Source organism: Euprymna scolopes, chromosome 29, assembly GCF_053919585.1.
Source record: "Euprymna scolopes isolate OS-2025 chromosome 29, ASM5391958v1, whole genome shotgun sequence".
Lineage (NCBI taxonomy): Eukaryota > Metazoa > Mollusca > Cephalopoda > Sepiida > Sepiolidae > Euprymna > Euprymna scolopes.
In genome coordinates this window covers 1,127,501-1,150,524 of record NC_136510.1, presented here as the reverse complement: position 1 = coordinate 1,150,524, position 23,024 = coordinate 1,127,501, and the positions used below count along the sequence as shown (strand labels likewise).

At 31.4% G+C, this 23,024-nt stretch overlaps 2 protein-coding genes across 3 annotated transcripts in view; both read left to right on the top strand.

The window, feature by feature from the left end:
- The window catches only part of LOC145252376 (uncharacterized), a 453,386-nt gene that overhangs the window by 391,894 nt on the left and 38,468 nt on the right, over positions 1–23,024 (top strand). The gene's annotated exons all lie outside the window — the stretch shown is intronic.
- The window catches only part of LOC145252425 (putative cysteine desulfurase), a 135,471-nt gene that overhangs the window by 87,611 nt on the left and 24,836 nt on the right, over positions 1–23,024 (top strand). For both annotated transcript variants that reach the window (XM_080111819.1, XM_080111818.1), the window contains exons 13-15: positions 3,254–3,300; positions 10,421–10,625; positions 16,675–16,742. In XM_080111819.1, the coding sequence (XP_079967945.1) occupies positions 3,254–3,300; positions 10,421–10,625; positions 16,675–16,742 (320 nt within the window). The remainder of the gene's footprint in view (positions 1–3,253; positions 3,301–10,420; positions 10,626–16,674; positions 16,743–23,024) is intronic.

The following is a 23,024-nucleotide window of genomic DNA, read 5'->3' as shown; positions in this document are numbered from 1 at the left end:
CATCTCTTCTGTGAGATAGAGGTTGCAGGGAAGAGAAAAAGGACATCTCCTACGAGGCTACAAAGTCTATTTTGAACTCTATCAAGGCAGGACAAGTCCTTTCTAGCAGCTCCTGCCCAGATGTGGCAACAGTATTCCATCCTTGAACATACCTGACTTATATAGATAGAGAATTGCATCAGCAGTGAGATATCTACTGAATAGATATCTACTCAAAAATAATTTATTAATATAAATTAATATTCAGATAATATTAATTGTTCATTAATAAGTTTTGTAAAAAGCAAAAGGTTCGCATGTACTTTGTGTCACCCTGTATCTACTCACAAGCCCCTATTCCGAATTCGTACCAGTGGGTCGACAGCAGTGGACTTTTTTTTATAACCAAAACGGACATAAACAATATTTGTTTTATTTTAAGTTTAACCTATTTCAAACTGATGTCAATTATTGCACAATAAAATAATTAAAGCAAAACTATTTTTTTATTCCGAAATATTTAAATAAAATTTATTTCGAAATATTTAAATAAAGTTTATTCCGAAATATTTAAATATGATTTATTTCGAAATATTTAAATAAAATTTATTTCGAAATATTTAAATAAAATTTATTCCGAAATATTTAAATATAATTATTTTGAAATATTAAAATCAAATCTATTTCGGAATATTAAAAAAAAATTTATTCCGAAATATTTACATATGATTTATTTCGAAATATTTAAAAAAAATTTATTTCGAAATATTTAAATAATATTTCCTTCGAAATATTTACATAAAATTTATTCCGAAATATTTAAAAAAAATTTATTTCGAAATATTTAAATAAAATTTATTTCGAAATATTTAAATAAAATTTATTTCGAAATATTTAAATAAAATTTATTTCGAAATATTTAAATAAAATTTATTTCGAAATATTTAAATATAATTTATTTCGAAATATTTAAATAAAATTTATTTCGAAATATTTAAATAAAATTTATTTCGAAATATTTACATAAAATTTATTTCGAAATATTTACATAAAATTTATTTCGAAATATTTAAATAAAATCAATACCGAATTATTTAAATATAATTTATTTCGAAATATTTAAATAAAATTTATTCCGAAATATTTAAATAAAATTTATTTCGAAATATTTAAATAAAATTTATTTCGAAATATAAAAATATAATTAATTTTGAAATATTTTAATAAAATTTATTTCGAAATATTTAAATAAAATTTATTCGTAAATATTTTAATATGATTTATTACGAAATATTTAAATAAAATTAATTTCTAAATATAAAAATAAAATTTATTTCGAAATATTTAAATAAAATTTATTCCGAAATATTTAAATATAATTTATTTCGAAATATTAAAATAAAATTTATTTCGAAATATTTAAATAAAATTTATTTCGAAATGTTTAAATAAAATTTATTCCGAAATATTTAAATAAAATTTATTTCGAAATATTTAAATAAAATTTATTTCGAAATATTTCAATACAATTTATTCCGAAATATTTAAATAAAATCTATTTCGAAATATTTGCATAAAATTTATTCCGAAATATTTAAATAAAATTTATTTCGAAATATTTAAATCAAATTTATTTTGAAATATTTAAATATAATTAATTTTGAAATTTTTAAATAAAATTTATTTCGAAATATTAAAATAAACTTTATTCGGAAATATTTAAATATGATTTATTTCGAAATAATTAAATAAAATTTATTTCGAAATATTTAAATAAAATTTATTTCGAAATATTTAAATAAAATTTATTTCGAAATATTAAAATGAAATTTATTCCGAAATAGTTAAATAAAATTTATTTCGAAATATTTAAATATAATTTATTTTGAAATATTTAAATATAATTTATTTCGAAATATTAAAATAAAATTTATTTCGAAATATTTAAATAAAATTTATTTCGAAATATTAAAATAAACTTTATTTCCAAATATTTACATAAAATTTATTTCGAAATATTTAAATAAAATTTATTTCGAAATATTTAAATAAAATTTATTTCGAAATATTTACATAAAATTTATTCCGAAATATTTAAAAAAAATTTATTTCAAAATATTTAAATAAATTTTTTTTCGAAATATTTAAATACAATTTATTTCTAAATATTTAAATATAATTTATTTCGAAATATTTAAATATAATTTATTCCGAAATATTTAAATAAAATTTATTTCAAAATATTTACATAAAATTTATTCCGAAATATTTACATAAAATTTATTTCGAAATATTAAAATAAAATTTAATTCGAAATATTTAAATAAAATTTTTACCGAAATATTTAAATATAATTTATTTCAAAAGATTTAAATAAAATTTATTTCGAAATATTAAAATAAAATTTATTTCGAAATATTTAAATAAAATTTATTCCTAAATATTTAAATATAATTTATTTCGAAATATTTAAATAAAATCTATTTCGAAATATTTAAATAAAATTTATTTCGAAATATTTAAATCAAATTTTTATTTCGAAATATTTAAATAAAAATTTCATTTTTTACTTGATTACTAAATCAAAACATTTTTTCTAGCAAATCACCCAAGTAGACAGGTACCACTTGTAGACTTCAAAAACAATAAACTTCTATTATTTTGAAATTATTTTTTATTGGAAATTGAGATGAGTAATTTGTGTATTTATTTATTTATTTATCTATTTATTTATTTATTTGCGGACTGTTATCCTCATCTTTATAGTTGTTTCACAACGTTTTGGCCTTCATCAGACAGGATAGACATGTTGAGTCTTGTAACTGTATCCCCAGTAAGTACTACTTTCCATAGTTGCTGTTGTCTCACCACGTTTTGACCAACTAATCCTCTGGCCTGCTTTGGGTATGATTGAAACCGCTATCTTCAAATAACAACTATGGAAGGCAATAATTACTGCGGACACTGTTACAAGACTCAGCATTTCTATCCCGTCACGGTTAACCACCCAAAGAAGACCTGTAATTATTGCCTTTCATAGTTGTTATTTGAAGATAGCGGTTTCAATCATACCCAAAGCAGGCCAGAGGATTAGTTGGCCGAAACGTAATGAAACAACAACAAATATGAAGATGATGAGAGTCCACAAATAAATACACGAATTACTCATCTCAAAGGAGTCCAATAAAAAAAAAAAAATACGTAAAATTCATTCTTGTTTGAAGGTGGCTCTCTATTCCTCGTCTCTTTAAATGTGTTTTCACATATCTTTCAGGCAGTTGGACCAATCAACATTGAAAAACGAGAAGAAGATCTTTGCTGGTGAGAATGTTTATTTGCTTCCATCAGTTCTAGAACTAAGAATTGCAATTATTTTTAAATACATTTTTGACAAAATCTTTTCCAACGTTTGTCTCAATGTTTAAAATCAAATATGTTAAAATAACATTCTATCTAAAACTAGAAAAGAAAACCAATTTACAAGGGAGATAAATCAACATAATTTTAAAGGAGTTATCGCCCTTCATACGAAGCATAATTCCGTGTATGGACTCATTTTTTTGTAAAAGTAACTGTAGTATATTTATTTATTTATTATCTTCATAGTTGTTGTTTCACGACGTTTCGGCCAACTATTCCTCTGGCCTTCGTCAGGTGGTTAACAATAAGAATAATATAAATAAATATACAAATTACTGATCTCAAAGGAATCCAATAATAAAATAATGTACTATTTGGTACAGATCCGATGGTTGGTTGGTTGGTTGATTTTGTTTTACGGCATATCAACCCTTTTCAGGTTATTTAATGCCGAATCCAAAGATTTTGAAGAAATTTTTTTTTTAATGGAATATATTTGTTGTTTTCAAGTCGGTTTCTATTTAACCCATAGTTGGGACCCTAACAGGTACTACCACTCTGGGTCAGAGTGGACCTGGGAGCAGTGGCAATTAAAGGGTGGCTCCACACTCCCCAAAGCCCGCAAGCTGGGGCCTCACCACTGGATATAGTTTAAGGTCATATCCAGGACCAGGTACAGATCCGAGGATGGAAGCCCAGATAAGAAGAAAAAAAAAAACTTGGATTTATAAGACCAAAAAATCCAAGCTTAGTCGTCCTTCAGGGCCTATGGCACAGTGGATAGGGGCGTTGAATCTCTACGGTTCCAGGTGGGCATTGTCTGAAGATAGCAGTTTCAATCCTACCCAAAGCTGGCCAGAGGATTAGTTGACCAAAACACGGTGAGACAACAACAACTATGGAAGGCAGTAATTACTGAGGATGCAGTTAAGAGACTCAGCATTCCTATCCAGTCGTGATTAACGACCTGATGAAGGCCAAAACAAAAATAGTTGGCCGAAAAGTCATAAAATTTTATTATTTCAATTCAAGCTAGACCGAAAAGTTGCTGAAACAACTCGCAATATCAATGAAGCATCTAGCCCAGGAACTACTACTGGACTCATAGCACAATGGTGGTTTAAGAAATTTTGTGACGGTGGGAAGAGTCTTCCAGATGATGAGCATAGTGATCGGCCATCAGATGTTAACAAGTTGAAGTCAATTTACGCACAACTGTTCGAGAACTTGCTTCTGAATTAGACGTAACGTATATGATGATTTCCAACCACTTGAGAGAGATTGGAAAGACAAAAAAAAAAAAACTTGATGAATGGGTGCCTCACGAATTGAATGACAACCAAAAGAAATGCCGCTATGAAGTGTCATCTTCCCCTTTTTTATACAACAAGAACGATTCTGGTTGTGACTTGTGGTGAAAGTGGGTTCTTTTTGACAACCAGCGATGCTCAACTCAGTGGTTTGATGCCGACGAAGCTCCACGACACTTTCCAAAGCCAGAGTTGCACTAGAAGATGGTCATGCTGACTGTTTGGTGGTTTGCAACCGGACTCATTCATTGCAGTTTTTTTAATGCAGGCGAAACTATTCCAACCCAGAAGTAATATCAACAAATAGATGAAATGCATAAGAAATTTCGACAACACCAAGCATTACTCAACAGAAAGGCCCAATTCTCCTCCATGACAATGTCCGACCGCACGTTACTAACTCGACCCTGCAGAAGTTGAATGTATTGGACTACGAAACTCCCCAGACCTTTCAACAAATGATTATGACTTTTTCAAACATCTCGACAACTTTCTGCGTGAGAAATGCTTCAAAAACCTAAGCGATATCAAAAACGCCTCCAGCGACTTCATCTCCATCAGAACGCAAGATTTTCATGTTACTGATATAAATACAGTTGTTTTGCGTTGGCAAAAGTGTATTGATTCTGATTGTGCTTATTTCGATCAATAAATTTTTGTCTGAGTCAAGAAATGTTCATCTGAATTTAAAAGTAAAAAACCGCAAGAACTTTCTGAACACATTTTAAATATATTTTAAATATTTTATACTTTGAATACTTTCTGAAGAGGACGCTTCACAGAACGTCTGAAACGAGTAAAAAACTATTTCAATGATTTAAAAACATTATTACAATGATCTAAATATGATATTTTTTTTAAATGAAAAATCAAAACACAGAATAATAAAATACTGTTAAAAAATACATACCAATTGTTGGTGACCTTTCTCATTTATATATATATATATATATATATATATAATATATATATATATATATATATATATATATATATATATATATATATATATATATAGTAATTTATAAAATATATATGGCGATTAAGCTACACTGAATATTCTGCGTTTCATCCAACTATAGGATTCGTCAGTTGGATGAAACGCAGAATATTCAGTGTAGCTTAATCGCCATATATATTTTATAAATTACTAACTAGCTCTACCTACGTATTGAGCACTTTTGAAGTAAATACTTAAAGTTTACGCAAAAATCTAAACTTTCGTATATTAAATTTATGTGAATAAATGAAGTAGTTATATATATATATATATATATATATATATATATATATATATATATATATGAACAAATGATTAATAAAACATGTTAAAAGACATCTTGAAAAAGAGTTAAAAACATATTTAATTTTAAAAAAGGAAACACAAGATAAGTGGATAGTCCTTAATCCGTGGAGTTTCGAAGAAATACTCTCCTTCTCAGCATATATATATATATATATATATATATATATACAATAACCGATTACAATTCCGATTCTGTTTAAATTTCTAAATATGGAGATGTTTTTGTCGGAGGAGGGGGGGGTCGAATTACCGCAAAAATCCACATAAAACGTGTATATATTTTCACCAACGTATAAATTCACTTGTGGGTGTAACTCATAGATTTTAATTTTACTCGTAGTTTAAAATCAATAAATATTTAAAATCAATAAATATTTATCATTTCATCATTAATACGAGTTGTTGAAAATTAAGTTTTAAACAAAAAAACGAGGAAATAAAAATGATAAGAAGAATCGTTTTAGGCATCAGAAAATAGGCACAAATTTTTTCGATTCATATACCGATTCTGATACCCATCAAAATTCTGATTTATTTGATTCCTGATTCCGATTAATTGTCCCAACACTGATATATATATATATATATATATATATATATATATATATATATATATATATATATATATAAATATATATATATATATATATATATATATATATGGTAAAACTGGTAATTAGTAAAAACCTGAAGGGAGTGCTCAATACTGTTGCAGAGCAAATGTGTTTTATTTTTTTTTTATTACCATTTTATCTGTTTGGTTACATATGTTTCAGATGTTGGACCATGTTTACGATCCAACAGCTTCACCAGACCTTACAGAAGGTCTGCCGAGGCTGTTGGATCGTAAACATGGTCCAACATCTAAAACATATGTAACCAAACAGATAAAACGATAATAAAAAAATAAAACACACACACACACACACACACACACACACACACACACACACACACACACACACACACATATATGTATATGTATATGTATATATATATTGGGGATTAGAACAAGAGTCTAAAGAGCAGAGTATATTTTGATGTATTAGTGCATTCAATAATACAATTAAAATAAAAGAAAAGAAAACAGTGCTCGTTGTAATGTAGATATATAATAAGCTCGATAGGCATATATATCCTAGAACTATTTTAATATTAAGATGATTGATAATTTATAATGAAAATTAAAAATTAAAAATCGATTTCATAAGGAAGAACAAACAAAAGCAATAAATTTTACGATCGTTTCGAAAACGATGTTTTTATTGTGATAGACATTATGAGTCTTGGATAATAATTTTATCATATAGTTTTTGAAAACAAGGTCTCCTCATCAGCAAAAATATTGGGTGGTGGGTTTTTAACTAAAGACACCAAAAATAAACATATATATATATATGCCAATAACGTAATGGTTAGGAGCCTTGACTGCCATACAGACAGTCAGGTTTCAATCCTGGCTTGAGGTGGTTGCCTGTCTAGCCGCACTGATGAGCTGTGAAACAGCGAAACAGTACTGTATGTGGATGACTATATATATATATTGTATTTTTTGTACAAAAAGTTGATAGATGAGACAAGTCATTGGTACCGTCGGTTTCAAGCCCGATAATTAGGACCGTTTAGATATCCATATGAAACTCTCTGCAGCCAATACTCATCTCATGAGTATTGGCTGAAGAGAGCTTGATATGGATACATAAAATGCTCTTATTTTTCGGATTTTCCTTTTAATTGAGCACTCTGCTGGATTTCTTTTTCCAAAAAAAAAAAACTATATATATATATATATATATATATATATATATATATATATATATATATGATTACTTAATTTAATCATATAAATTAATATACGAAAGTATAAATTTATGTGTAAACTTTAAGTATTTACTTTAACAGTGTTCGATACGTAGGTAGAGCTAGTAAGTTATAAAATATATATGGCAATTAAGCTACACAGAATATTTCGCGTTTCATATATATTAAATGAAAGATAAGGAATAAAAGTTGTATATAACTTTATTATATCATCGGAACAATAAGGAAAAGTTAAGGGGAAATTTAAGATCATGGCATATTGAAGCTAAATGCTTCTCATCAGAAGAGGAGAACGGCCAGAATTATACAAAGTTCAAATATAGAAAACACTGGCTTAATAACATTTATAAATGAAATGAAGGAATAGGATGAAATGACAAAAATTAATTAAAAGTTGGTGGTAAGGGTAAATCGGAAGAGTAGTATATATGTAGGTAATAATTAAAAAAAATATATACGTAGGTAATAATTAAAAAAAATATATGCAGGTAATAATTAAAAAAAAATATATGTAGGTAATAATTAAAAAAAATATATATGAAGGTAATAATTAAAAAAAAATATATATGTAGGTAATATTAAAAAAAAATATGTAGGTAATAATTTAAAAATATATATATGTAGGTTATAATTAAAAAAATATATGTAGGCAATAATTTAAATAAAATATATGTAGGTAATAATTAAAAAAATATATATGCAGCCAATAATTTAAAAAAATATATATGTAGGTAATAATTAAAAAAAATATATATGTAGGTAATAATTAAAAAAATATATGTAGGTAATAATTAAAAATAATATATATGAAGGTAATAATTAACAAAATATATATGTAGGTAATAATTTTTAAAAAATATATATGTAGGTAATAATTAAAAAAAATATATACGTAGGTAATAATTTGAAAAAAATATATATGTAGGTAATAATTAAAAAAAATATATATATGCAGCCAATAATTTAAATAAAATATATGTAGGCAATAATTTAAAAAAATATATACGTAGGTAATAATTAAAAAAAAATATATATGTAGGTAATAATTAAAAAAAATATATATGTAGGTAATAATTTAAAAAAATATATATGTAGGTAATAATTAAAAAAAATATATATGAAGGTAATAATTAAAAAATATATATGTAGGTAATAATTTTTAAAAATATATATGTAGGTAATAATTTAAAAAAATATATATGTAGGTAATAATTTGAAAAAATATATATGTAGGTAATAATTAAAAAATATATATGTAGGTAATAATTAAAAAAATATATGTAGGTAATAATTTAAAAAATATATATGTAGGTAATAATTAAAAAGAATATATGTAGATAATAATTAAAAAAAATATATATGTAGGTAATAATTAAAAAAATATATATGTAGGTAATAATTTAAAAAAATATATATGTAGGTAATAATTTGAAAAAATATATATGTAGGTAATAATTAAAAAATATATATGTAGGTAATAATTAAAAAAATATACGTAGGTAATAATTTAAAATATATATATGTAGATAATAATTAAAAAGAATATATGTAGATAATAATTAAAAAAATATATATATGCAGGTAATAATTAAAAAATATATATGTAGGTAATAATTAAAAAAATATATATGTAGGTAATAATTAAAAAAAATATATATGTAGGTAATAATTAAAAAAAAATATGGGCCGTTATGAAATAATCGTAAGCATTACAGAAGAGCCAATAATATAAGAAGGAAAAAATACGAAAGGTAGAAGAGAAAAGGAAGAAAGAAGGGAAGGAGATAGAAACAGTAAATAGGGGATACGGAAATAATTTTCTTTATTGTTCTGATGATATAATAAAGTTATAACTTTTATTCCTCATCTTTTATTTGAATATTATTGTGTTTTGCTCCCCTTAATAGTGTTGAGCTTTTCTTATCTTGATAAGTTTTGCTTTCTTAAAGATTTACTCTTTGATAACATAAATATTTATATACAATTTTAGACACACCTTTATTCTCTCACATCATAGAAAACACCACCCATAATAATTAATACACATAATCAATCAATAAATTACATAACAAAATTACACTCATTTCATTTCAGTGATACATCCACATTTGAATTATAACGGCCATATTTATTCTAAAAAGGATATAAATTACATCATATATTTTTAAAAATATTAGCAACTATATAATGTTAAATAAAAATCTTATTCTCTTCCACAATGTTATAACTTTTTTGAATTTCGAACAACTTTTTTGTATTCTGAAATACAACAAAGTCATACAGGGTGACCTTAAAAAAACGGGCCCAACTCTAATTAGGCCCCGTTTCTTAGTGTTTTGTTCGAATGAAATGAAAATTTGGTCATAACTTATTTATTATATTCAAAACATCACATCAAAACACTAGGGTCTTTGGCCTTTTTTTCTCCATTGATTGTAAAATGCTCAGAAAAACGATTGAATGTCCTCTGTTTTTTTTTTTTGGGTCACCCTGTATATTTCATTACAACACATATATTTTCAAATATTGTACTGGTATTGTATTTTCTTCGATTCATTCATAAATTTTTTTTTATTATATATATATAAAATAAAATCGATAATTTATTGAATTTGACATATACTTTTTCTTTTCTCTTTCATAGTCGAGCATTCGCCAAATGGAAAAACAATCCGAACCTTCTTATTCTTGGAAGTCACTCCAGCCGAAGACTCCCCATTTTCTCATTTCTCATTCGAAACAAATACAGTAAAAAACTCCTTCACCACAATTTTATCTCAACTGTCTTAAATGATATGTATGGCATCCAGGCGAGGGGAGGCTGTGCTTGTGCGGGACCCTATGCAACAGTAAGTACACAAGAGTTTGCTATTAATTCTACTCTTTGCCATTAACAAGAGCTGTAAAAAAATGCAAGAAGAAATGAGTTTGGAATTAAGTAGAAATTAACACAAATAACAGTGGATTTTTTCTATAAAAATATAAAGGAATGTGTGTGTTGACTTGTTTTTTTTTTTGCCAACAATCTGATAAAATGTCTGGAAAGTGGTTGGAACTTTGATTGGAATGGTCACTATTTATGGCTAAATTACGTATGCACATCAATTCCAATCAAATCTCTGAAATTGAATGATGTTGAATGTGCTCAGTACTTAGATGGGTGACTATTTATTTATTTTTCTGAAAATCGCTCCTAAAACAGGTGCTTGACTATGTAAGAAATAGATGGCCAAACAAGTGTCCTACTACAGAGGATTGGCAGCCTTACTTCAATAGAAGACATGAATTGGGAATTGTGGAGGAATGTTTACTGTGGGAAAGACAAATAGTAGTAACCATACAAGAGCAGAAAGCACTCATAGACTGTGTTTATTTGCTTCCCCACTGAGCAAATTAGGCATGAGGCCGTTTTTTAATGTGGGGAGGGAAAAGGTGACCAGCTTCCGAGAGGTGGGAAATGGGAGCTGGATAGTAAGAGCCTCTTGGTATATAGGGTTGCCCCTACATGGACCAGAAGCCCATTGCCGCAAGGATAATGGTCTTCAATTGCAGTATCTGCCGGACTAGATACTACACTTTGATCTTGGCCCGAAGGCCACAAAGGTCCTCCCCTGTCATGAGGGACATTCAGGAATTGTTAAAAGAAAAGGTTTGAGCAGAAGCTATTTTTTGGTGGTCAAAATTAGACGAGAAAATAGAATTAAAGCTGAGGAATTGCTATACATGTCAACAAACCAATCAAATGGCAGCTTCTTTTCAATAGTTTAGTGCTTTCCAGTCGTCTCTGGTTTCCAGCTCTCAAATTCACCAAAAGTACAGCGAGAGATAGTTATTCATTGCACCATTCTCATGTTTAATAGTTCAAATTTTTCTGGAATCAAATAATATAAACAAATGATAAAAGTTGTGTGAAACACTCAGTCAAGGATATAATTCTTCACATTTTAGTTTTTTTTTTTTAACAAGGGAATCATCACTTATCAAGGCCTAGAGACCACTTAAGGATAAGGGTTAAAGAGTGTACAGTGGTCAAAAGGACAATATAGTAATCGTTAGAAATGTAAATTTGATAAATTGGATTACTAAAAGCTCATCAAGAACTTGTTTACATTGGACTTGAAGACGGCTATATTGAAGTCAGTGAAACTCCATCTTTTTCTTACTCTAGAAAAAGCAGATTTCAGCTTCAATCGCTCAAGCCTTTCATGGATATGAATATTAAGTAGTGATCTGTAATGATAAGTAACAAGATTGTACGCCTAAAAAAAATGTAAAACCGGAATAAGTTAAAGGTTCGTCAAATTTATATTAGAATTATCTCACAAAGACCCAAAGACTTGTGGCATAAAAAATGAGATTAAATTTAATTGTAAGTGCCTCTCTTTTGGAGGTTGAAGGTTCAATCCTTATGTTTGTTGAAAATAACTTTTGTTTTTTATTATCTCCCTTTATTTGTAAATGATCGCATAATCCCTTGATTGTGTTTAATAGATTTCTTCTCTCTATTATACACACGTATTGATAATTTCCTCCTTAGAATTTCTGCTTATTTTTAATCTTTTCCACTCACAATGCAACTCACAACAATGTTGGATAAAGGAACTTGGAGATCGTGCACACACACACAAATTCCAGGTTAACAGAAAACAAAGAAAATGTCATGTCGAACTTTGACGCACATATTAACCTCTGATAAAGCATAGAAAATACCATGATGGAACAAAGAAAGCATTTGTCAATAAAAGCAGAAGGTTTGATGAAGAGAGAGAGAGAGAGAGAGAGAGAGAGAGAGAGAGAGAGAGAGAGAGAGAGGTCGTTAAATCGTCAACCCCAACTTCACCTTTCATCCTTGTTTGATACGTCCGACGACCGAAATAATGATTAACAAAAAATGTCTGTATTTAATTGTCAAACCTCTGGAACAAGTTAGAGTGTATATATTTATTTAGCAGGACGCATTTTTGTAGGAGTGCAACAAACATGATTATATATATGTGACCGATAAACAGGTAAATCGTTACAGCAATACTAAGAATACAGTTGGGAATTATATAAGATCTTTACCCAGTCATGGCTGAGGGAACGAAATCATTCTACCCCCGCGGATTTAATGAAGAATTCTATTCGAAATTCTAAGCATATTTCTGAATTTGACAGAAAGATTCTAGAGTTCGACAAGATACACCTGAAGAAGATCGGAGGTTACATCTGCCGAAATATTGTGAGAATAATACTTGCAGAGGAGAACGATCGTTTAAATAATTCAAATAATATTTATATGATTCCATATTTAATCTTTATTATCAAAAAAACTTCATCAGAAATGCTTGAAACATTTTTGTTTGAATTGACAAAAATGCCATTCGATGTGCTAGAAAAGAAATTATTTACAATATAAATCAATATTTGAAAATATTTACCAAAATGTTCGAATTCGGCACTTAATAACCTTAAAAGTGTTGATATGCCCTAAAAAAACAACCAACTTAAAAGGGCGGAATTTTCCCCAAATTTCAAGAACAAATAAATAAAAGAATAACAAGGGAAATAATTCATTTTAATTGCTTGCAATTTGTGGAAGTTATCTCCCTTGTTTTTCCTGCCACTAAAAGAAAATGTTCTCTTTAGATGCGGCAAAGCATCTATGTGAGAGGTGCTGTCCGTTGGATTGTCTGTTACACTTAAGTTTAATATATTATGTCCATCTACCTGTCATGTTTAAGTCTAAAATATAATTTTCAGATACGCCTAAACATCGCTATAAGGGTTTCGTTAGACCGTCAGGCTGAAATGTTTGTCTTCCTGAGTTAGAATTTATAAAGATAAGAAATCTCTAGTCTAAGATTTTCTGTGGATGGCTGTTTTTTTTTTTTTTTTTTTTAAATTTTCTTCCTTTGAAGATTGTAACGCTGCGTATGGGGTAACCAAACCAGCTGCCAACATTGCCCTGCTTTTTATTGAAACCAACCGAGAGCTCTTTTTAGTATCCTCGTCGTTCCCTTAAGTGCAATTGTCTCAATCTCTTTTGCACTTGGTTCACCAGGAATATTAGTTAGGTAGGACTTCAGGTTTTTCTTCATAAGCCCTGTGGCACCTATAATAACTGGTATGATTGATATCTCTCTAAGATTCCAGTTTCTTTTCATATCATAGATGAGACCTTGATATTTAATCTGTTTCTCCCTTTCAGCTTAAGACCTTCCTCATTAGGAACACTCACTTCAACCAAGGTTGCAACTCTCTCTGACTTATTCAATATAACTATAGACTGTGGTGTGTGTCTGATTATCAAAAACTATATATCCACTTCCTTTTTGGAAATTAAATATGTTTTTAACTCTTGTTAAAGTGTTTTGTAACGTGATTTATTTCGACAGCCAAAACAAAGTAAAACTTATCAAGATAAGAAAACTTCCACACTATCAAGAGGAACAAGCAATAATATTAAACGAAAGATGAGGAATAAATAAATAAATATATAACTTTATTACATCATTAGAACAATAACGAAAAGTTAAGAGGAAAAATTAAGAAAAAAAACTTTTTAGACCATGGTATTTCAAAGCTAAATGATTCTCATCAGAAAAGATTATCATATTCCTTCATTCTCATTTCATATCTAAATATCATTAAGCCAGTTTTTTCTATATTTGCATTTTGTATAATTCTTTCTCTTCTCTTCTTCTGATGAGAAACATTTAGCTTCAAAATGCCATGGCCTAAAGAGTTTTTTCTTAATTTTCCCCTTAACTTTTCCTTATTGTTCTGATGATATAATTAAGTTATATATAACTTTTCTCCTCCCCTATCTGTCATTTAATATATATATATATATATATATATATATATATATATATATATATATATATATATATATATATATATATATATATATATATATATACAAACAACCTCTAAACGCTTCCCATAATTGCCTACTAGTTTCTTACAAGCACTTGCTAATAGTTCCAGCCATTTTTCTTTGCAACCTTTCTTCAATTCCTGTATGTTCTTGGGATCTCTTGCATGCACCCTAACTTAAAAGTTTTCCACAGATTTTCGATAGGATTTAGGTCGGGTTACTGGCTAAGCCACTGTAGAGCACTAATCCCATTATCCTTAAACCATTTCAGTTATTTAAGCCTTGTCCTTGGGATCATTGTCTTACTAGAAGATAAAAATCACTGCCCAATCCTAAATCTGCGGCGCTCTTGAACAGATGTGTTGACTAAAAAATTTTTTATATATATATATATATATATATATTTTAAATGTGGAAATTGATGAATCGCACAGGTAAGAAATTCATTTTTATACTATGAAAAGGTTAGTAATTACAATTAAGAATAGGAAATTAGGAAAAAATTTTTTTGTAACTTGTATTCTTCCTAAGATTAAGGGTGGTGGTGTTTGATCAACACTGCTGGGGAGCCATGATGTAATACACTGTTTTGTTTTTAAATCCCCGAAACAGTGTTTCATGGTAAACAACTGATGATCCCTTAAAAAATATAAAAATTGGTATTATAGTAAATTTGAGAGTTGATGCAGTGATTGCAGGTGATTAAATGACTTACTGACTAGATGTTTTTTTAATGAATGATAAAAAATAATTTTTTGTGTGGTTTCAAATGTTAAAAACTTCAAAGACTATATATATATATATATATATATGAAATAAAATGGAGGTGGAAGATTTTATTTCATATCGTCGGATTTAATCCAGCTCAACAATCATATATATATATATATATATATATATATATATATATATATATATATATATATATATATATATATATATATATATATCAAATTTTAGTCATTCAATAATTTAAAAAATTATGACGTGAAATGGTTAAATTTCCAATCAAAAGATTTTTTATTATTCTATGTAAGACAAAGAATACATTTGAAATATTATAACTATAGGATTTCGATGTCTACCATCTCTTCAGAGAAGAAAATATTAGCAAATAATTATAATGGTTTACACATTATTTGCTAAAGTCAGTGAGACATGGAAAATCATAATTAAAAGTTTTCTTAAGTATTTAAATACCATAGAGTAATGGAAATTAATGAAAAGGATATAAAAATTCACATCCAAATTGCATGGTAAAATCCGAAGTGAATGTTTTTGATAGCTGTGTGGTAAAGTGAAGTAGTAGTAAGTTAGATAACTTTATTATGAATATATATATATATATATATATATATATATATATATATATATATATATATATAATTGTTTTTGTTAATATTCTGATAGGAAGGGGCGCGGTGGATACTAGAAAGCTGATTGGCTAACTAAAAATCCTCAACATATATAAAAACAAGAAACAACCACAGAATTCGTGCATAAGCCTGACGAATCCTATAGTGGATGAAACGCAAAATATTTAGTGTAACTTAATCGCCATATATATTTTATAAATTACTATATATATATATATATATATATATATATATATATATAATTTTTAATATTTTGATAAAATGAACTTAAAAATAATATTTTCTGAAAGTACTCAGTACAAAATAGAGATTTATAAATAAATAAAATTATATAAACATTTTACAACCTGTTATATTTCAATGTTAGTACATTTCAATCGTATATGAAACTCAATTTTACATTCGCTATTTCGTGGAAATGCAGGTTATGTTATAATGTGTGTGTGTGTGCGTGTGTGTGTGTGTGTGTGAAAATTTTATATAAAATGACATAGACATGAGATATTCAAAAGAAAGAGGGAAAGGCAATATAGAAGACGGAGGAAAAAGAAAGATAAAAACGTAGATTTCATATGATTTTCAAACCTATAAAGATGACTGGGCGAAGAAAAAAGCTTTATTTTCATCTGAAAACAAAAATTATTTTTTCATTCTTTCCAGGATTTATTGGGGATTTCGGAAGAACTTTTTGCAAAATTCTCATGGTTTTTGAAAGCGCAAGGCGAATAGTAAGTATTTCATTTTTTTTTTATTTATTGATAGAAACTTTGGCATTTTTTATCGATGTATTCAACACCAATTTTTAGTTTAGTTGTAATTAAACAAGAACGGATCGTGACCCCATAAGTCTTTTACAAGAATATCACCACTTATCAAGGTCTGAAGGTTACTCAAGGATAATGGTTAATGATTGAACAGTAGTCATTGAGACAACAGTATAGTGATCGTTAATGGTAGAAATTGGGTTAATTTGATTATTTGATGGGATGGCTCAACAAGAACTTGTTTTGAAGACGACCATTAGTCGGTTGGAAAGAAGACCAACGGAACACAGTTCCACGGGCGGGCAGTTCTAGGAAAGAAACTTTGTTCATAGAATTTGCATTTTGATTTAGGCACAGATAGAGAGTGGAGGAAATTATTAATAGTGGTTGTAGTTAGACGAGTATTTTTGTAAAAGTTTGACAGGGAGGGGTCCATAGATTGATACTCGAGTAAGCACTTTCCATGAAAATAGTGATTGGGCAGAGAGACTCACAACATTGCTTTTGTGGGAAAGATGTTGCAGGGAGGAGAAAAGGACATCACCTACTAAGTTTTGAAACTCCTGCCTTAGATGTGGCAACAATACTTTATTTTATGACGAATTTGGATCTTGTACAGGTAGAGATACCCACTGGAGCAGTAGAATGATGCAAGCAGTTTTCCAACGATCTTGGCAACAGCTTTAATGTAAGTCTTCTATTTCCAGTCAGAAGTGAAGGTCAGACCCAGGAGCTTGTCAAAGCAGGGAGTTTCTTTGAGACAAGAGCGATTCATTTCAGTTGAAGCTAAGTGGAGATCAGAGCATTTATGGTGAAAAGATAAAAGCTTGATTTTGAATGCGTTAAAATTAACCCGCCACCTTTTGCCCCATTGCACCACATGCTTAAAATCAGAGAAAAGAAACAGAGATCTTGATCATTTTTGATTATTGTCGATCATTGTTGGCGTTTGAAGTATTGTCACAGAGGGTGGTGTCATCTGTGTATATGTCTAAACAATATAATATAAATGCCGGAGTGCCCCAGGGATCTATCCTTGGTCCTCTGCTGTTCCTGATATTCATAAATGACGTCCCCGATAAAATTGCCTCTGAGATGGGTATATATGCTGATGACACCACACTCTATAGCAGGCACGACAGGAAAACAAATGAACATATATCTAAAGTAATGGCAGAAACACTGGAGGATGACCTCAATTCAGTAGTGGAATGGGGACAAAAATGGATGGTAACGTTCAATGCCACCAAGACAAAACTGGTTTCATTCAATAATTACAGGAAACCTTCTCTACCACCTATAGCAATGGCCAACAACTCTTTAGCTGAGAGTACGTCTTTCAAGCTCCTTGGCCTAACGTTCACAGGAAACATGAGCTGGAACAATTACATCGAGGGCATTGCCAGGGCCGCTGCGAGGAAGGTGGGCTCTCTCTACCGTGCTAGAAAACTTCTAACACCCGAAAGTATCCTGTACCTCTATAAGGCCACTATTCGCCCATGTATGGAGTATTGCTGTCATATTTGGGCCGGTGCATCGGCTACTAGTCTCTCTCTCCTTGACAGGGTTCAAAAGAGAGTCGCAAATCTGATAGGCCCTAAACTGGCATCAAAACTTCAGCCTCTGTCCCATCGTCGAAACGTTGCATCCCTCTGCCTGTTCTACAAGTATTATAATGGTGAATGCTCTGAAGAACTGCAAGCACTTGTGCCCCCACGACGTGAACACCCTCGACAGACCCGACAAGCTGCAAAATCCCACCCCCACACTGTAGAGATCCCTAGATGTAAAAGATCGTTCTACTCCAGTAGTTTCTTCCCCAGAACTGCTAGACTTTGGAATTCCATTCCAGGTCACTGCTTCCCCAACTGTACTGACATGCATAAGTTCAAGTGCAACGTGAACCAACATCTCGCTGCCCTAATCCCTAAATAGTGCCCCAGTAGATGTTTCCCCTGATAGTAGCCCCCTACACCAAAGTGGCAATGTGCCTTGTTTGGGGTGAAAATATAATTAAAAAAAAAAAAAAAAAAAAAAATATGTGAACAAATGAGCTTAAGATTGTGATTTGGGAGATCATCTCAGATAAAAATTTCTATCCAAAATTTTCGGTTCAATTTTATTCTAGTTGAATAAGGTTTTCCAAAAGTCTCGTTATTTTTACAAAAAAAAAAAAAAACTAACAGCAATGAAGGAACAAGTAATGCAACAATACAAAGCACATGTCTAGGATTCAGTTCATTCACTTAAATTGACAGCCTGTCACACATTGAAAAAGTCAATGTGAACAGCATTAGTTTCGCGGCACAAAATTTATCTTTTAAAACTTTTGTTCATCCCAAGCATTGCATGTTGCCATGGAAATATAAAAAGTTGCTTTGATAACAACCAGATTTGTTAGAAGGCAACTTAGGTGGGGAGTTGGGTTGCAAGATTTTTGTTCACATTATATTTAAATTTCTGCATGTTAGTACGGCCAAGGAAACAGGAAGCAGAGAGGTAGACTTCAAGTCCAATATAAACAAGTTCTTGTTAAGCCGTCCCCATAAATAATCAAATCTACCCAATTTACACCATTAACGATTGCTAACCTACCACGTTATATTCATTAACCCTTATCCTCGAGTGGTCTTTGAGCCTTGATAAGTGGTGACTCCCATGTAAAAAAAGAGTTTGACCAGATGCGGTTACCAAACCGAACCAACCGTCTATCAATGGAGAGGAGCACCATATGATGCAGCACCGTCTTTTCTGCACAATCGCAGAATTAATGCAACTTGAAAATCCAAAAACAATGCAAAGGAACCGACGTTAAATTTGAACTCAACTCCAAAATCCAACTCCAAAATCCAGCTGTTCTCTTCTCACTGCACTTTCCACACTGACACCCAAAATAAAGAAGACGGCTCTTTTATAGAGAGACCCAACCACATCTCATTTGCATACCCCTCCCCCCTCTCCTCACATCATGTGATCATCAGTCCATAAATACCAGGGGGCGGCCATTTTTATTTTCTCTTTTTTTTTCTTTCCTAACACTGGCCGCACGATGCATGAGGTAAGGTTCTTTACTTTTAACCACACGCCCCCTTGATCTCTAAGATCAATAATTAGTATCATAGTCCGCCATCCACGCTGGGCGTCTTCGTTCACGGTGCGATCGTCGAAGAGGCTCTTCTTCAGACACTTCAACATCATCATTAACCTCCTCTTCCTCTGATGGCAAGGAGACTCTCTATATATCTAAAATGTGACGAGGCATTCCGTCAATCGCTACCTTGTTTTTGGAGAGTACTTCAGTCACTGTACCTTTTCCCCAGCGAGTCGTGTAACGAGAATTGGGTGGTTTCACCCACACCTCTCCACCAACTGCGATGTCCACGCAGGCCTGTTCTTCTCGCTGTGTTACAGTCAATGGATGTCGCCATTCATAAGAGAAAATAGACTGGTGCAGCACTGAATTTTTGTCTTGACCAGCCTTCGGCGTCATATTGTACCAAAAAACTGCTCCTTGGGGCGAAATCTGGCTTCTTGATGCCACAGCTTTTATAGTGCGATGGTGCCTCTCTATAATTCCATTTCCACTTGGACGGTATGCAGCTCTAAAATATAGCCCCACATTCCACTTTGCACATAAGTCTCTAAAAACTTCTGAGCGTAAAGACGTACCATTATCCACCAACACCTCTTCTACTGGCCCCCTTTCCATAAAAACCTCCTCGACAACTCTCTTTACCTCTTCTGCTGTTTCATTCTTGATTTTCCAAAGCGAAGGGCAATTCCTGCTAATGTGCCCTACTTGGCCACACCGAAAACAGATAATGTCTGGCCGTGGCTCCCTACAATCTCTCATCAGGTGTGGTCCTTGACATCGAAAGCATTTACCGGTAAATCCACGGCCTTGCTTCATCACTGATCGCTCCTTTCTGCTTGCCACAGCAGCCACGACCGCCCCCAGCTCACCGGACTGTTTCGCCAAAACTCTAGCATGCCTTAGAATCTCCTCCACCTCCATGGTTTCAATATCAGTAAGTCGTTGCAGTTCCATGGAGATGCGATCAGGGAAACCAGTTACAAGCGCCAGCTTTACAGTCTTCTCATGGCTGCGTCTCCCATATCCAGCCAATCCTCCTAGTCGCCTTATCTCTGCCACATACACGTCCACAGACTCCTCAGTCCAGGTGACTCTTTTGAGCTTGTTGTAAGCCTCAAACGCGCTCTCGGAAAGTGCGGTCTTTAACCGGTTCTCGATGCTCTCAGCAATGGCCTGATCCGTCTCTCTCATTTCTAGATAGACCGCTAGAGCACTTCCTTCCAAATACATTGGTATTAACGTGGCTATCCTCGATCTTCTGCAGCCTTGCCACCAACTTCAGCTTGTTAAGCCATGTAACCACGTCACCTTCTCCAGTAAATGGCCTCAGGATATCGCTGCTCAATCTTACTCGGTCACCCATTTTTGTCACTGCGCCGAAATAGCTTGATGTTAAATTTAAACTCAACTCCAAAATCCAACTCCAAAATCCAACTGTTCTCTTCTCACTGCACTTTCCACACTGACACCCAAAATAAAGAAGACGGCTCTTTTATAGAGAGACCCAACCACATCTCATTTGAATACCCCTCCCCCCTCTCCTCACATCATGTGATCATCAGTCCATAAATACCAGGGGGTGGCCATTTTTATTTTCTCTTTTTTTTTTCTTTCCTAACATGATGCATGAGGTAAGGTTCTTTACTTTTAACCACAGGATCATATGAAGAGATGGGAAACTGTCCTATAGCCGCACCAAATTTTCTGTTACTCAAACTAGGTCTTGTTAGTCCAAGAGGCACCCACTTTTCTGCAGATCTGACTTGATTGTTGACTTGTAGAAGAGCTGCTCTGACCATATACACATTTTGGTTGAACGATTTCCCCCCTCTCTATCTGTGCCTAAATCTAAATGCAGAACTTCCAGAACTTCCCGCCTGTGGAACACTGGTCCGCTGTCCTGCTTCCCTGTTGAATACAACATAGCAGCTTTTAAATTTAATGTAAACCAATTCTAGTTGAGCCGTCCTCATAAACATTCAATGCCGCCAAGACTAAGCTTGTTTCCTTTAATAATGACAAGAAACCATCTCAACCACTAATAGGTAAGGCTAAAGATACACTACCTGAAAGTACTTCTTTCAAACGCCTCGGCTTAAAATTCACAGGGAACATGAGTTGGAACAGATACATTGAGAGAATTGCCAAGGCTGCTGTGAAGAAGGTGGGCTTTCTCTACCATGCTAGAAAGCTACTTATGCCTGAAAGTATCCTGTATCTCTACCAGGCCACCATTCGCCTATCTATGGAGTACTGTTGTCACATTTGGGCTGGTGCATCTGCTACTAGTCTCTTGCTCCTGGAAAGGATTCAAAAGAGAGTCGTCAACCTGATAGGTCCTGAACTGTCATCTAGGCTTCAATCTCTGTCCCATCGACGTAATGTTGCATCCCTCTGCATGTTCTACAAGTATTCTAATGGTGAATGCTCTGATGAACTACAAGCCCTTGTACCCCCTCGACGTAAATACGTCCGACAAAACTGACAAGCAGCAAAATCCCACCCCTACACAGTAGAGATCCCTAGATGTAAGAAAGCCTTCTAATAGTTTCTGCCTCAAAACTGCTAGACTTTGGAACTCCCTTCCGAGTTCCTGCTTTCCCAACTGTACTGACATGCAGAAGTTCAAGTGTAATGTGAATGGCTATCTTGCTGCTCAACTCTCTATATAGTATCTCTGCAACTTATGTCTCCGATAGTAACCCCCTACTGCAAAGTGACACTGTGCCTTTTTTGGGGTGAAAATAGAAAAAAAACAAACGAATTCTACTCAATTTATACCATTAACGATTACTACATTTCCACCTTACATTCATTAATCCTTGAGTGGCGTTTGGGCCTTGATAAATGGTGACAGCCAAGTAAAATAAAAGGGAGTTCTAAAGCAAAAAGTTAAAGGAAAGAAGCTACTGAGTAGAAAATCTGGGATCTATGGACCCTTACAGAGAAGGGGTGTGATTTCGTTGCTAGTTGGGTGGTCGGGCGTATGTAGATTTAGTAGGTTTAGGAAATACAAGTGCAGTAAATTCTTGTTCACCAAACACATGAAAGCAACACTGTGTTGACGTGACATTGACTAAAGTTTGCCAGACAATGCATGAATTATTTTAGGTTAGATATCCTTTTTTGAACCTCATCCAAGAGCTAAAAGG